We start from the raw sequence: 15,219 nt of genomic DNA, 5'->3' as shown, positions 1-15,219 counted from the left end.
CTTGAAATGAATCTTAAGAGTTTGTGATTTTTGAATTAGTTGTGCTTTTTTAGCACAACTATTATAATAAGCACCAAATGTTTGTTAGCATAGTTATCAAATTCTCTAAAAACTATTTTGATACTTACTTTCCACTAGCCGCAAAAGTACCTATAAAAGTATCAGTTGTATTTAGGCTTCCAGATTTCCTAGGCTGTAAACTAGAACTCTGACTTCACTTGGTAGCTAACTCTATGATCTTTGATGACTTTCCTTCAGGAGAGTATCTGTAAAATGGAATAGAGAAAATTAAACTACTTACATGTATAAAAATCCAAGACTATCTACCAAAAGTTCTCACAGTTCATTATTTTAGACAGTTACAAAATAAATAACAAAAGTCAATAATTACTCAGAAATAGCCACTTAAAATCAGAATATTCTTAAAAGAATCTAATTTGACAAATATAAATTATCTAGAAATAAATAAATAATTTTCAGAACCTTTATGTAAATGAAGAAAATTGCACACTATTATGGAAAAAGATATACTATGTTTCTGAAATAGTTCTTACTTTATAAAAACCAAGTTACTTCAGAATTATTCTATAAACCTAATATTATCCAAATAAAAATACCAGTAGAAAGAAAGAGAAGAGGAATAAAAATAGCCAAGAAAATTTTAAATAAAAAGAATAAGAGAGGGCTGGGGGTGTAGTTTAGTGATAGAGCATTTGCCTAGCATGCAAACCCTTAGGTTAGATCCCTTGCACCACCAAAAAGAATAAGGGAAGTCACCGTGCACTCCTTAGGTGTACGTTTTGCACAGTGACTTCCTTCTAAAGAGGACAATGTGGAAGACAGGAGAAAAGAGTAACAATACAGTGGAAACACACAAGAGGCGCTACCTCAGCAAGGTGATTAAGGTTCACATCAGCAATCGTAATTTCTGCTGATATTGTCTACCCTAGATATAATGTGATGAAAATATACTTTAATGGCTCTTTATATCTGGGATCTTGCTTCCAGTAACCCATAAACCAACTCTTATCATGAGAGAAATATTAAATTGCAGTGGTGAAGCATTCTGATAAATACCAGTACGCTTCAAAAGTGCAAAGATGATTTTTTTTAAAAAGGAAATTTTGATAAATTGCCACAGCTGAGAATAACCTAAGGAGACATGACAAGTAATGAATGAGATCCTGGAACAGAAAAAAAGGACATTAGGTAAAAACAAAGTATGTTAGTGTGCTGAGACTGCTATATAACAAGATACCACTGATTGGCTGACTTTGATAACAGACATTTATTTTCTCACAGTTCTTTAGGCTGGAAGTCCAAGAAGAAGATGCTGGCCAGGTTGAATCCTGGTGAGGCCTCTCTTCTAGGCTTTCAGATAACCACCTTCTCTGTGTCCTCATAATGACCTTTTCTCTGTACATAAGTATTCCTGGTGTCTCTTCCTCTTCCTATAAAGACATGAGTTCTGTTAGATTAGAGGTCCACCTTTATTACCTCATTTAAACTTAACTACCTCCATTAAAGGTCCTATCTCCAAATATAGCCATTCACACTAGAAGTTGCGGCTCTAACATAAGAATTTTGCAAGGATATAGTTCAATCCAAAGCACTTAGGAAATCAAAATAAACTATGTGCTTTACTTAATAATAACATCTATATTGGTTCATGAAGTATAACAAATGTACCATATTAATATAGATGATAATAATATAGGAAACTGGTTTTGAGGTAAGCAGGAACTCTCTGTTCTATTTGCTCAATTTTTCTGTTTATCTACACTTGTTCTAAAAATATTCTAATAAAAATAAATTTTGAGAAACATGTTCAAAAACAAGTAAAGGCATTCACTATAAAGTTATAACAATTAAAACAATGAGTCACCACTGTACAGAGTAGATTATTCAGTAAATGAAGTTGAGACAATGAGGTAGCCATTTAGGGAAAATAATTAAATTAGAACTGTATCTGGCCCAACATACTAAAAAAATCTTCTAACTTGATTAATGATTAACAAATAAAAAAAAAGAACTGTGATAGTGACAGGTGAAAATATAGATGAATATTTACCTGGTCTTGATGTGAGGAAAGACTTAAGTATGACCTTAAAGACAGCCCATAACGAAGAGACTGCTTGCTATGACTAAAAAATTGTAAAGTTATGTGGAAGAAAAGAAAAAGGGAAGAGTAGGATAGAGGGAATAAGATAGGAAATACATAGAGGAAGCTCCACTAAAACAAAATTAAAGAGCAAATTACAAGGTAGGAAAGATATTTGTAATTTAAGTGATAAAAGGGGATTTACATTTATAACACAGGTAACATTCTCACAACTCTATAAGGAAAATATTAATGTGCTGTTTTTTAATAGTCAAAAGGCACAACCATACATGTCACAAATAGCCAAAAACACAAAAACAAAATCAATTTTACTGGTAATCATAGCAAAATAAAGTACCTTATTCAGGACAGTATGAATGAATATGTATAACCTTTCTGAAGGACAGTCAGACCATATTAATCAAGAGACTAAAAATTGTATAAGTCTTTAAGAATTCTAATTGTAGGAATTTATCCTAAATATTAGTAGAGATTCTCTATTACAAATGATAGAAATAGCTTCTAAATGGGAAAATTGGTAGTATGGGAAACTTCAGGAATAAAGCTTGGGCATTGATGGACCAGAGAGTTCCACCAAAGTCTTTTTTTGTTAGTTTGTTTCCTGGCTCCATTTTCATTTCTGTGGTCTCTTCTGTATCCCCAGGGTGGCAAAGATGACCTCCAGAAGCTCTGGGTTTATATTTCCATTATACTAACTAACCTGTGTAGTAAAAAAAAAAAAAAAAAAAAAAAAAAAAGTTCGTGAGCCAATTCTGTTTGCCCTTCCTGAGTTCAAATGTCCGTGGTGTGATTCAATCACTGGTTATTCTGGGAAGTACTATCCCATGTATCCCCTTCCTAGGATGAGGATGGAAAGCATCATCATCCCACCCCAACTACCTGGACTGAGAGTGGAAAAGAATTGTTTCTGAAAGGAAATAAAGGACTATGTAGATAGATGCTTCCTACAATTAAGAAAATTCAAATATTGAGTCACATGGATTTTATTCACAGCATTTTTTATAAAGGTGAAGATTTGAACAAAAATTTTATAATAAGGGATTGATCTTAATTATATGATCCAGTGCTAGACAATGAATAAAATTATATATAGTTATCTACTTAAAAAGATAATTGTGGTATAGTCAGATAGGAAAATCAAGTAATAAAATGTATGCATTCTTACCCTGTATGTGTGTGTACGTGTAAATATACATGCATGTACATATAGATACACACAGAAAAATGTGAAGGAAGTGATGTGCCTGTGTATTTTCAATAGTTATTGATGAACCATGGAATTATAGGTATTTATTTTATCTTGTTTTTTCTTTTTGTCTTAAAAAGGAAAATTACCTACTGGGCAGAAAACAAAACACAAAAGCATTGAATGTGTATTACCTATTGTAATACACTTTGAAAGGGTATGCAATATCATAGAATACCAAATTATAAAAAATGATAAATGTGTAACACATATGTACACCATTATGGACTAAAACGTGCGCCCCCAAAAAAATTTCATATGTTGAAGTTCTAGCCAATATGGCAGTATTTGGAGGTAGGACCTCTGGGAGCTGGTTAGATGTAGATGAAGTCATGAGGGTGAAAACCCAAAATGAGATTGGTGTCCTCATAAGAAGAAGGGACCAAAGCACTCCCTCTGTCTCTCCACTCATGTACTGAGGAAAGTCCATGTAAGGACACAGCAAAAACTATAGCCATCTGCAACCCAAGGAGAGAGTCCTCGCCAGGCAGATACTTGCCCTGCTTGATCTTGTACTTCTGTATTCAGCACTGTGAGAAAATAAATTCCATTGTGTAAGTTACCTAATCCATGGTATTTTGTCATGGCAGCCAAACCTAGTAAGGCACATACACAAACTACAATATAAGTGATAGTAAATATTTGAACCACTCTTCACCATTTGCAAAGACCTTTTGAAGGCATGATGTTTGATCCTCATGCTAACCACAATGAGATAAATAGGGAGCACCTTACCATCCCTTCTTCACAGATTGGGGGGAAAGAGACCTGAGAAGCAATGTGACTTTCCTCTAGTCACAATTAATGACCAAATTGTAACTCCAAACTCAGGTCTTCTGACTTCAATCCACAAAGGTTTCCATAGAAATTCAAAGGCAGGAGCAGGTCCTGAGGCCCAGAGTAGTCAGAAAAGACTCTTAGGAGGAAATGGGGATTAAACTGGGGCTTGAAAGGACCAGGCACATTCATCAGGGAGCCGAAGGTGGTAGAGTGTTCCAGAAAAGTGACAGACAAAAAGTATGTACAGCCCATCCCTGATACAGAGAAGTGTGGTCTTTTCAAAGAATCAAACGTGAGCAACAGTTAAAAATTGTTTTGTCTTGCTGAAATTTTTATTTAAAAGCAAAAAAGACTGTTTTTGCTTTTCAAGTACAAGCCGCCTTTCAAGCCACCCCTCAAAAAATTTAAACCAGATCATTTAAGTTTGTGATCCATAGTTCCACAGAATTGCAAACTTAAGGAATAACCAGGAGCTGTTTAGTTGGGTTTCTTAAGAATTTTAACTTAATAGAGAAATGAGAAGCTGTCAACACAGTACACAAATTATATGTATGACAAATTATGTGTATGCTGTTCACAGAGAGCACCAAGGTCTTTCATCCCACATAGGGAAAGGCTGTCTGAGGACAATGTGTGCATTTTCCCCCTACTTCAAAGCTAAGCAGACCAAAGGCAATGTTAATCTTTAAGCAGTTTAACTGACCTGTTTGAGAAAGATAAGTGCTGGATTTGCACAGCACAAATTTAGTGTTGGTGGAAATACCTTGTGGTTGTTTTTGAATACTGTCCTATTCTCTGTTGTTGTAGAATTTTAAAGGTGAGTTGCCTGCTGGGAAAACCAGAGGTTTGTAAAGATAATTGCTAAGTAATTTGGAATTACATATAGATACTATCAAGGAGAAACATGAACAAAATAAAAATTCTAGCCAAAGATTTTGGAGGTGACTGCCTTCCCAGAAACATTTACTTATTCGCAAGCATTTATTGAGAATCTTCTTCCAAACATTACTGAATGGTGCCAGATACAAAGTCCAATAAGACAGAGCCACCATTCTTAAGCACGCCTGTGGCCCATTGAGGGTGACAGCATGAGGTAGACTCAACCAGAGTGAAATTCAGGGATCCAGGAGCCCAGAAGAGAGCCTTTATGTTGGCAGAGAAACAGCAGACCAGCCAGGATAGGATAAGGGTGCTGCCTCCGGGGGAGGGAGAGGGGGAGTTTATGGTAAGTAGAGAGGCAGCAAGGAGGCAGGAGAGTGCAAGTAAATTGAAATGTCTGGAAGTTGTGATGGGGAAGGTGATGCTAAGGGAAAAGAAAGCCAAATTATAGAAGCGACAAAAGAAATTTAAGTCTCCTTATGTAGACAGTAGAGTCACCAAAGGATTTAAACCACGGTAGGGAGTATGGCTTGATTTGCTGCATTTTTGAAAAACACATAGAGCAGAAAAGACCTGGATATCATCATAGACCACAGGCAATCCTTAGTAATTTGATGCCTGAGAGGAGATTGTCAGACACCATCCCCACAGGCAGGCCATTGCCCTTGGTTCTGCCCTCTTTGGACCTCTAGCTGAATGGAATCTTATGTGGCACCCTAATTTTAGGAAGAACAAGGAGAAACTGGGGCTGAGGTTCTAGAAAGCGGTGACTTAAGGCAATAATGGAATAAAAATTTATAGCGGAAATTAATGTTTTATTTCTAAGTAACGTTTTTCCCAAAGATGTACCCACAGGTCTCAGGACATTTTGGGACTTCTCTTTTGGAATTGTTCTAAAGGCTAGACTGGGAGCCGCACAAGTGATTGTGTGCTACATTTTGAAAATTTTCTAGTACAGGATAAGCACTACCCAATCTGATTTTTTTATCTTCCTTTCTGCATCTAGCACTGAATTAGCATTTGACTTATTCCCAAAATGAAATCCATCTTCATAGAATGGAAGTTTGCTACCTCCAAAGACATTCAAGAAAGTACCTAGGCAACAATGTACCAGCTCCAAGTTTCTTAACCCTCAGTCTTGGAAATTGCCTATGAAATGGCTGGGGGTGTAGTTCATTGGGAAACTCCTTACTTACATACATGACACACTGAGTTTGATTCCCCATCACCACAAAAAAGGAAGAGAAAGAGAGGTGGAGGGAGAAGGAGGAAGACAGGAAAAGAGGAAGATAATATCTTTCTACTCCATCATCCTGTTTATTGTGGATGCTACCAGAGAATATGGGAAAGCTTTTGGTAGACCACTGTCAGTAGTAGATGCTCTGATTGTTGTTTTACACTTTGTAGGCAATTCCAAAATGTGTGTCTGCCATGTTATGGTGTCATTGTGTTCTCACTAGTAGAAAATTTACTTCAGGCTAACCGGGCCTGGGTCCTGCTCATCTTTGTGTCACCAGTATCTAGTATTTGCCTTGCCTATAAAAAGCCCTCCGATGGTGAATGGAAGCTTGGCATTCATAGTTTTTAAATCTACCCAGGTGATTTTAACATGCAACCTACATGTTAAAACTACACCTTAAGAAGCATTGCATTAGGGCTGGGGATGTAGCTCAAGCGGTAGTGTGCTCACCTGGCATGTGCGTGGCGCTGGGTTCAATACTCAGCACCACATACAAATAAAGATGTTGTGTCCTCCAAAAACTAAAAAAAAAAAAAAAAAAAAAAAAGAAGCATTGCTTTAGGGCTGAGGTTGCAGCTTAGTGGTAGAATGCTTGACTAGCATTATGAGGCACTGGGTTTGGTTCCCAGCACTGCATGTAAGTAAATAAATAAAAATAAAAGGTCCATGAACAACTAAAATATAATTTAAAAAAAAGAAAAAGAAAACATTGCACAATGGTGCATGCTGGTAATCCCTGTAACTTGGGACACTGAGTTGGGAGGATCGTAAGCTCGAGACCAACCTCAGCAACTTAGCAAGGCCCTAAGCAACATAGTTGAGATCCTGTCTCAAAAAAATATAAAAAGTGCTGGGGATGTGGCTTAATGGTTAAGCACCTCTAAGGGAGGGAAAAGGAAGGAAGGAAGGAAGGAAGGAAGGAAGGGAGGGAGGGAGGGAGGGAGGGAGGGAGGGAGGGAGGAAGTTTTAAAAAACAATAAAATCCTCTCTCCAGTTCTACATTAGGTTCCATAGGAGATGGAAAAGAACATGTGGTATTCTCGTACTGTAGTCTATCAAAAAATGAAAGCTTGCCATCTGATATGAATGCAGTGTAAAAGCAACTACCAGTATGTGCTGAGCTGTGAGAGGTCATGAAAAGATGTACTTGAGACTTTCTGCATTCTGGTAGATGGTTTAGAGAGTTTGTCATTAAAATAAAAGACTGCCCTTCCCACAAAATTAGGTTAAGTGTTAGCTTAGCAAACCGTCTAGTACCCAGGCAGCAGTCTTGGCCAGCATAAGCAATCTGAAGGCTTCATTCCCATCACAGATCACTATGCTGGGCATTGGGAATATATCTATAAACAAGGCTCAGACCATCTCAGACAACTGATAGTCTGTTCACAATTCAGTAAACAAGCAATTACTAAATGGTGAGAGTTAATGAAAAGAAACAAAGTAAGTTTGGTGAGATAGGAAGCAACCAGTTGTTAGAAAGTTTTAAGGATCAAACTGAAGTATTTCAGTATAATACAATAGCCAGTTATTCCCATTGAAAGAAATGCTATAAAAGAAACTTATAAGAAATATTATTTTAGAGCTTTTGGAAGAATTTGGGAAGGGAGCAGTAATACAAATGTAGAACAATTAGGATATCTGCAATAAAGATCATAAAGTTTCTTTCAAAAGGGAAAAAAAGTTCTTAAATTATGATGACTTGGAAATGAGATGGAGTGGTATATTCCCTATGAACAGAGAGCTGTTACATTATATCAGCATAAATAAATGCATATCAATCAAGTGAATTGCTAATACTGGAATTCTATATTGGGATGTTTACTGTATATCTGAGAATCAGGTCCCCTTTTTCATTCCCCATTGATATTAATTATAATCATATCAATCTATTTCAAAGTTGAGTGAGGAGTAAAAAAATGTTTGCTTTTGTTTATAATTTTTCAGTTCCATATCCAAAAAAAAGAAAAAGAAAAACTTACAACCTCTAAGTAAGTAGTAGTCTCCTTATTTCTGAAACACACTATGGTCAATGTTTTTGAGAATCTGAACCTGTGTTAAAATATTTATTAATCAGAACTAAATTTTTGTCTTTGCCTTCAGAAAATGAGCAAGTTCTAAAATATTTATGTGTAAATAATTAGTGCGTAATTAATTCCAAAGAATTCACTGCCTTTATTAGATCAATTCTATGACCACCACAGAGTGGATAGTACTGTTATTAGGACATACAAGATTGTAAACTACCAGACCCTTGTACTCGAATTAAGTCTGTGTTCTCAGGCTTCATGCAAATCCTCAAAGGAGACCTTGAAGTGTGGGCATGCTTTCAATTCCTTCAGTCTATGATTTATGGAGGCATGTAGGTCAGGAGTTTCTATGCTGAAAATCATAATAACTGTTTTGTTTGCCTTTTTTAGATGAAGTGACCAAAGCATGTTGAAAGATAAATGGGTGAAGCATTTTGACTATGCTTTTATTCCTATTAAATATTATTGCTGAGTAACCATCCATGCTAAGTATTATGATATTAATCTGAAGTAGTTTGTAAACTGATAGCTCCTTCTCTCCTTTGGGATTAGGTTTGTTATTAATCAAAATGTTGAATTTGTTTAGTACAGTGGTGTATGAAACAAACAGTTGAAACAGACAGCTCCTTTAATTTACAACTTTCTGGTTTTTCAAGTTTATAGGAAAATCTGTTTCTTCTTGTAGACTTTAGGCTGTTGTTCACGTGTATTAATTTCATTTCTCATACCAGAGCCAGCTAAATCCAATAGCTGCAGATACTCTTATGGCATAGAAAGGAGGAAGGTGCCTTTGTATGTTTTCAATTGACTCAGTCGGGTAAAGTCATTTTTGAAGCTTGGAAGTTTCTGCTAGAAATGAGTATTTCAGAAAAATCTATATGTTGGTGCAGAGAATGGGATCATTTTTAAAACAGAAGGATCTATATGTGGAAAGGTATTAATAAGTTCACTCGGATAATAGGGTTTTTTTAATACCAGTATTGAATAAAACTCTTTTAAACACCATGTGATTCCAACAACTTCCTGATGTTGGCCTAGATACCAACAGCACCTCTAAGAACTTGGAAAGCTACAAAGAACTTACTGAAATGCAACATAGGAGTTTGGGCTCCCCTGATGTCTGGTAAAGGACCTTCACAGGACAGTCTTGGCACTCTTCTAAACTTGTTTCCCTTTGGTAGTAATACACTTCATACTTTGTAGGGAATGCAATATAGATTGTAAGAAGTGTTGTAGAAAAATCCATCCCTGTTATCTGAAACAAAATGCTAAATATATTTCTTAACTATGAAGAGTTATGCATTCTTTTTTTTTTTTTTTTTTTTTTTTTCCACTCAGTACTGGAAATCTAACCCAGGGCCTAACACATGCTAGACAAGTACTCTACTATTGAGCTATGTCCCCAATCCTTTTTTTTTTTTCCCCTCTTTTTCTTTTTCAAAAGACAGGGTCTCACTAAGTTGCCCAGGTTGGCCTTGAACTTGCAGTTTTCCTGCCTCAACCTCCCAAGATTTTAGGCACATTCTTTCCATGCAAAGTAGTTGCAAATTTTTTATAGTGCTTTTAAAGTCAGGACTTGCTTCTGAGTTGACATAAGCTCAGAAGCACCTATTTGAAAGTGACAGTTACTGATTGGCTGGCCTTCAGAAGCACTTCACAGGAGTGAGTCTGCCACTGATTGGCACAAGACTGGCTGATTAGTTGGCTTTCAGAGGTGTATTTACTGAAATGAGTTGTCACTGATCATTTAGACCTAGATGAGTCATTATTAATTGGTTGAATTCAGTTTAACTGTTTCCAACTGGTTGTAATGGTTATTCATTACCATAGCAATGGAAGAATCCACCTTTTTCTAGGAATTGGAGATTGTTTTACTTTCAGAAGCTAATACTGAAACACTGTAGGAAATTGAAAGTACTATAAAATCAGACACTGGGGAATTCATCTAAGTGTACAATGGTGTTAAGATGCATTTTCTAAGTAAGGGTATTTACTAAAGCAACAGAAGTTTAAAAAATCAGCGCTCATGTGTGACATACATGTTCGTGTATTGAGAACAATTATGAAATTTGATGCAAATAATATTAATATAAAATATAAAAATGTAAATGTGATTTACCTCATTTTGTGAAGTAGATTCTAGGTCATCCACATACCACTCATACTCACTGCATTCTGATAAGCCTCCTCAAGTGGAATAGAAGGTGTGGGAATGGCACAGAAGCTTCAACTTGTCAGCCCTTCAGCAGCTCCTGAACCCTTAGAAATGGTAGCATCACTAATATTGTAGCACTTTATTTCCCTCCCAATATCTCTGTTAGGCTTCTTCAAAATCTGGGTATATCCATAGGAGTTTGACACACAAATAAATGCCACTCGTCTTTTGTGCTACTGTGCGGGGCAGGGGAATAGGGGATCTCTGCTAGCATCTACTGCCCAAATCTCTGCTTGTAAAGTAAAAGAAATTAATATCATATTTGGGTTTCATCTGAGAATTACAATGGTATATACAGAATATTAATCCTATAGGCAGCTTAGTTCTATCTGCTGGGATGAAGAGACATGCATGTGGGATGGTTTTGTTTAACTAGAAGGAAAAAACTTAACAGTTTTTTTGCTTATATAAAGACTGAACTTTTCTCTTCCCAAATTCATTCAACTGCCTAGAAATCTGTTCTTTTGACTTCCCTGTTTATTCCTGACACCTTCTACTGGGGGCATATCTAGTAACTTACACAGTTCCCTGCTACTAAGGATAACCAGCTTATGACCACTTAGGATTAAAGTACATGTTGATACCTTAAGACCAGTAAGCATTTGTTAAAGTAGGAAAACAGGATGGTTAGATTTGTTGTAATCAATGGTAAAAGGAGAAAATAAGTCCGGGTAGTTATGCCATAAGTTTGATTTTCTTTTTATGAAAAAAAAAATTAACCTAGCTACTCCCCAGAAAAGACAGTCATAACATTTGAATATCACTTGTATTTTCATAATGTGTCCCCTAATATTGACCCATTGAACTACTGAAAACAAAACAAAATCAGATAGAACTGATTTATTATCTAGCATTTTGCTCTGCAACCTGGCTCGCTCTGGTTTAGTGAGTGTGCTTTTCAAAGGAAGCAGAGTTCTTTGAGCATGGTTTAAAGAATACTTTGGGTTAAAACTCTTTTTAACCTCTTGCTAGGGGAGGAACTTCAAGTAAAGACCATGACAGAGACACTCACTACTAGAAATACAAGCCAGTGGAACAAACTCTGAGCATGTTTTTCAAATTTAAGTGTTTTCTGAGAAGTTGCTTTCCATGCAGTATAAGCACCAGTAAACAATAACTCTGTCTTGGTATTCCATACCCTTATAGCGCATTATGCTGGTGATAGCGGAGTATAGAATTTCTACTTTCAGTTCTCATACCAAAATCACTGAACCCTCTCTTTCCTTTAGGATGTCGCATGTACTTCAGTTTGAGGATAAAAGCAGAAAAGTAAAAGATGCAAGCATGCAAGACTCAGACACATTTGAAATCTATGATCCTCGGAATCCAGTGAATAAAAGAAGAAGGGAAGAAAGCAAAAAGCTGATGAGAGAGAAAAAAGAAAGAAGATAAAATGAGAGTAATGATAACCAGAACATGCTAGAAAGGTACCTGCAATAAATGGCCTTGTAGTGGCCATTGTTCCCAACAGCATCAATTAGGAGTGTGAAAGTATTTTTGAACCTATTGTCTGGTTTTAGAAAAGGATTATCTTGTTTGGTAAATTGTGGAATGATGTAAGCAAATGTTTTTGGTTACTGGTACATGCTTTTTTTCCTAATTGACCTTTTATATTGTTAAATCTGAAGTAAAATCTGTTTCCTTCCAGTTTATACCTTAAGCATTTGCAGACTGTACAAACTTGTTTAGACCCTTTTTCCCTGAAATATGTGAAGGCTTTCTCTTCAAGATTTTTTTTTATAAGAATTTCTTCCAGAAAAAAATATTTGAGGGAAACCTCCCTGGCCCTAACATTGGAATATAACTTAAAAACTATAAAATATAATAAAAATAATATAAATATCAGTGGAATGTTTTGCATACAAATATCTAAAAAGAGCCAAACCTGTAAGTCTCAGTAGCTTCATATGTTAAATCTTGAGGAACCCTCAAATGAATGTTCACACCTCCATCTAGGCCAACACCCAGGTTTTATGGATGCAGTCAAGACTAACACTCTACCTACTGTCAGCCAAGTTCACCGAACACCCCAGGCTGACACCATGCCACCTGCTCACTCCTCTGTTCTTCTCAGCAAACAATAGCAGGGGCACATGCACAAGTCTCATTCTGGCAGTAGAACTCTGAGAATTTTACCTTTGATGACAGTCATTCATTTTGGGTATTTATATTATCTATATTTAATCAGTTCTAGAATTTGAATGCCACAATTGTACCACAGGGTAATTTCATTCACCTAATAAAACCTTACCAGCCTCATCTTTTCAGATAGTGTCTTATCAGATCTTTCAATAAGCAGTCTTTTTAAAAATCTTTTTAAAAAATGTAATCCAATAGGCTTTCTGTAAGCACAGTTTTTCAAAATGTTGTTCCAGTTGAAACACTACAGCAGCAGCAGCCCTGGCAGACATGTTAAAAATACAAACATTAGCCTTACTACTCACTACCACCCTCCCTTACTGCTGGTTTTTCAGCTGCTTTGGAGATTAGCAGTCTATGGTGAAGTTAAAGATATGTATGTTCGGTGCTCAAAATATGATGATCATAGACCTGTACCCTAAAGAAATTTTCAAACATTGCTCAAGGAAACTAGAAGACACTAAGCTGTCCTTTGAAGCATCATCCAGATGATGGATAATTGTATACCACACTATGGAATAATTTATAGAGGTAAAAGTCAATAATCAGAAACTATGAATATTAGCATATCTTTAAAATATGTGAAAAAAGGAAACCAGCTATGTAAAAATTTGAAACCTAACATCATTATATATTTTTTATACATGTATAATATGTAGCAAAAGTATGAAAACAGTGGGTTTTGCTAAGGAAAATGAGAAATACAAAGTACTTCACTAGTGTGTGGTTTTATTTCTTAAGCTAGATGATTGGTACTTAGTTCTCATTCTATACACATTTTGAAATGCCTGAAATATTTCATCATTTTTTTCTTGATAATTATATCTATAACCTGAGGTGAGAAGACAAGAGGACTCCCAGTATTGATAACTTTTCTTTTTTGCTTCAGGAAGTGTTGAGAGCCATAGCCAAGTAGGAATGACACATGGCAATTTCTTTGTCAGCCTACCCAATGTTGCTTAGAGGGAGGACTCTCCATTGTGGAAATGGGCTTGCCTTGGACCCAGGTCATTTGCAGTGACATTGCATGAATGTTTGAGAAAGGTGACCCTGCTCAAGGACCAGGGTGGATCTGGGTTTAGGGAGGATCCTGCTGGATTAGGGTGGGTCCAGGTTTAGGGTGTATCCTGCTGGGAACAGGGAGTATCCTGCTGCCTCAGGCGCCTGCTCCTTGGGTTTAGGGCTGTTCCAGGTTTAAGGTGGACCCTGTCGGGAATAGGGCGTATCCTGCTGCCTCAGGCACCCGCCTGCTCCTTGAGTTCCCGTTAAGTTCTCGCGGGATTCAGAGAGTATTTGGGATGCAGAGCCCGGTAGAGTGTGGATTTTCCCCAGAACGTGCATGTAGAGTGCCGGTGAGAGTTCGGGAATAAAGAATTGCTGTTTGAATCTACAAGGCTTGTGTGGTGGCTCGGTTATTTTATGCCCAGCCAGACTGCGGCAAGGAAGGAGAAAGTTTCAAAGAAAAGATGAGGGAGATGATAGGGGTGCTCTGGTTTGATGGCAGTTAATTCAAATGTAGGTGACCATACTCAGTGCCACCCAAAAATAAGTACCTTTAGGAGTGCACCCTATCTTCCCCTCACCACAAAGGTTGTATTATCAATTTCATTTCAGATATTCAGAATTTTAGTTTCCGAATTCACAGTCTTTGAGGTTATTATAAACTGTGTTACCACTGAGCCTGTATTAAAATACGCTGTACATTTTTCAGTCATTCCTTCTCAAATACAAAAACCTTTACCAATGCAGTATTATCCCAAGAATGAGAGATGCACAGACCTAAGGCATAAGTCAGAGATCAATATTTGTAGTTTTAAAAAATAATAGACAAAATTGAAACCTCAGTTTGGTAAAATGTTCCTTATCTTACTAAAACCTACTCTGAAGTTCTAGAGATTAGACTTTTAACAGAATAATTTCATCATGATAACAAAAGTCACTAGGAATTTAACAATGTTAGCAATAGTGGGTTTTTTTGGAAGAACAGAAATTATCTGTTAAATGTTGTATTTTATCTGCCCACAGTAAAGTTTTTGAAAATATCACAGGAATATGGTTGGGTCAAATGAATTAATTGCAAATAAAAAAAAAACAGAAATCCAAAACTATAAAAAATACAAAAACATTTTAAAATTAGCCTTTAAATTTTACTGTAATTATATATTTCGGCCTATTTTTTCTTTTTATATCCTGCTCTGAGTACGTTATCTTGAGACTCATAGTCTGACAATGCTGAATATTCTGGAGAGCAAAAAGAAAAGCAACTTTGGGCTATTTTTGTTCTCATTCTATGACAAGACATTTCTTTCACTTTGATTAAAACTTTTGGCAAGGTGAAAGTTAAAACCTTTGACTTTTCCTTTATCAATAAGTAACTGAAGTAAATACAGATCTCTGTAGAATTTTTAATAGTGTAATATCCACATGCACATCATCACATGTCCTCAGCTCTCTGTATCCTCTGAGGCCACACAGTCAGTAATGCATCTAAAAATGGGGACACCATAGAACAAGGTCATTAAAAAGTGTGAGGAGATGAGTGGTTTGCTGCTGTTGTTTTTAGAACAAGTT

The 15,219-nt window shown here is 36.3% G+C and overlaps 1 protein-coding gene across 1 annotated transcript in view; it reads left to right on the top strand.

Annotated features, from left to right (window-relative positions):
* Cwc27 (CWC27 spliceosome associated cyclophilin) overlaps nt 1-14,033 on the top strand; it is a 218,236-nt gene extending 204,203 nt beyond the window's left edge. The window contains exon 14 of the mRNA XM_076856115.1: nt 11,739-14,033. Coding sequence (XP_076712230.1) covers nt 11,739-11,901 — 163 coding nt within the window. The 3' untranslated portion in view covers nt 11,902-14,033. The remainder of the gene's footprint in view (nt 1-11,738) is intronic.
* Nucleotides 14,034-15,219: the final 1,186 nt, after the last annotated feature.

Source organism: Callospermophilus lateralis, chromosome 5, assembly GCF_048772815.1.
Source record: "Callospermophilus lateralis isolate mCalLat2 chromosome 5, mCalLat2.hap1, whole genome shotgun sequence".
Lineage (NCBI taxonomy): Eukaryota > Metazoa > Chordata > Mammalia > Rodentia > Sciuridae > Callospermophilus > Callospermophilus lateralis.
The sequence above is the reverse complement of the archived record's forward strand: the minus strand, read 5'-3'. Positions and strand labels throughout refer to the sequence as shown.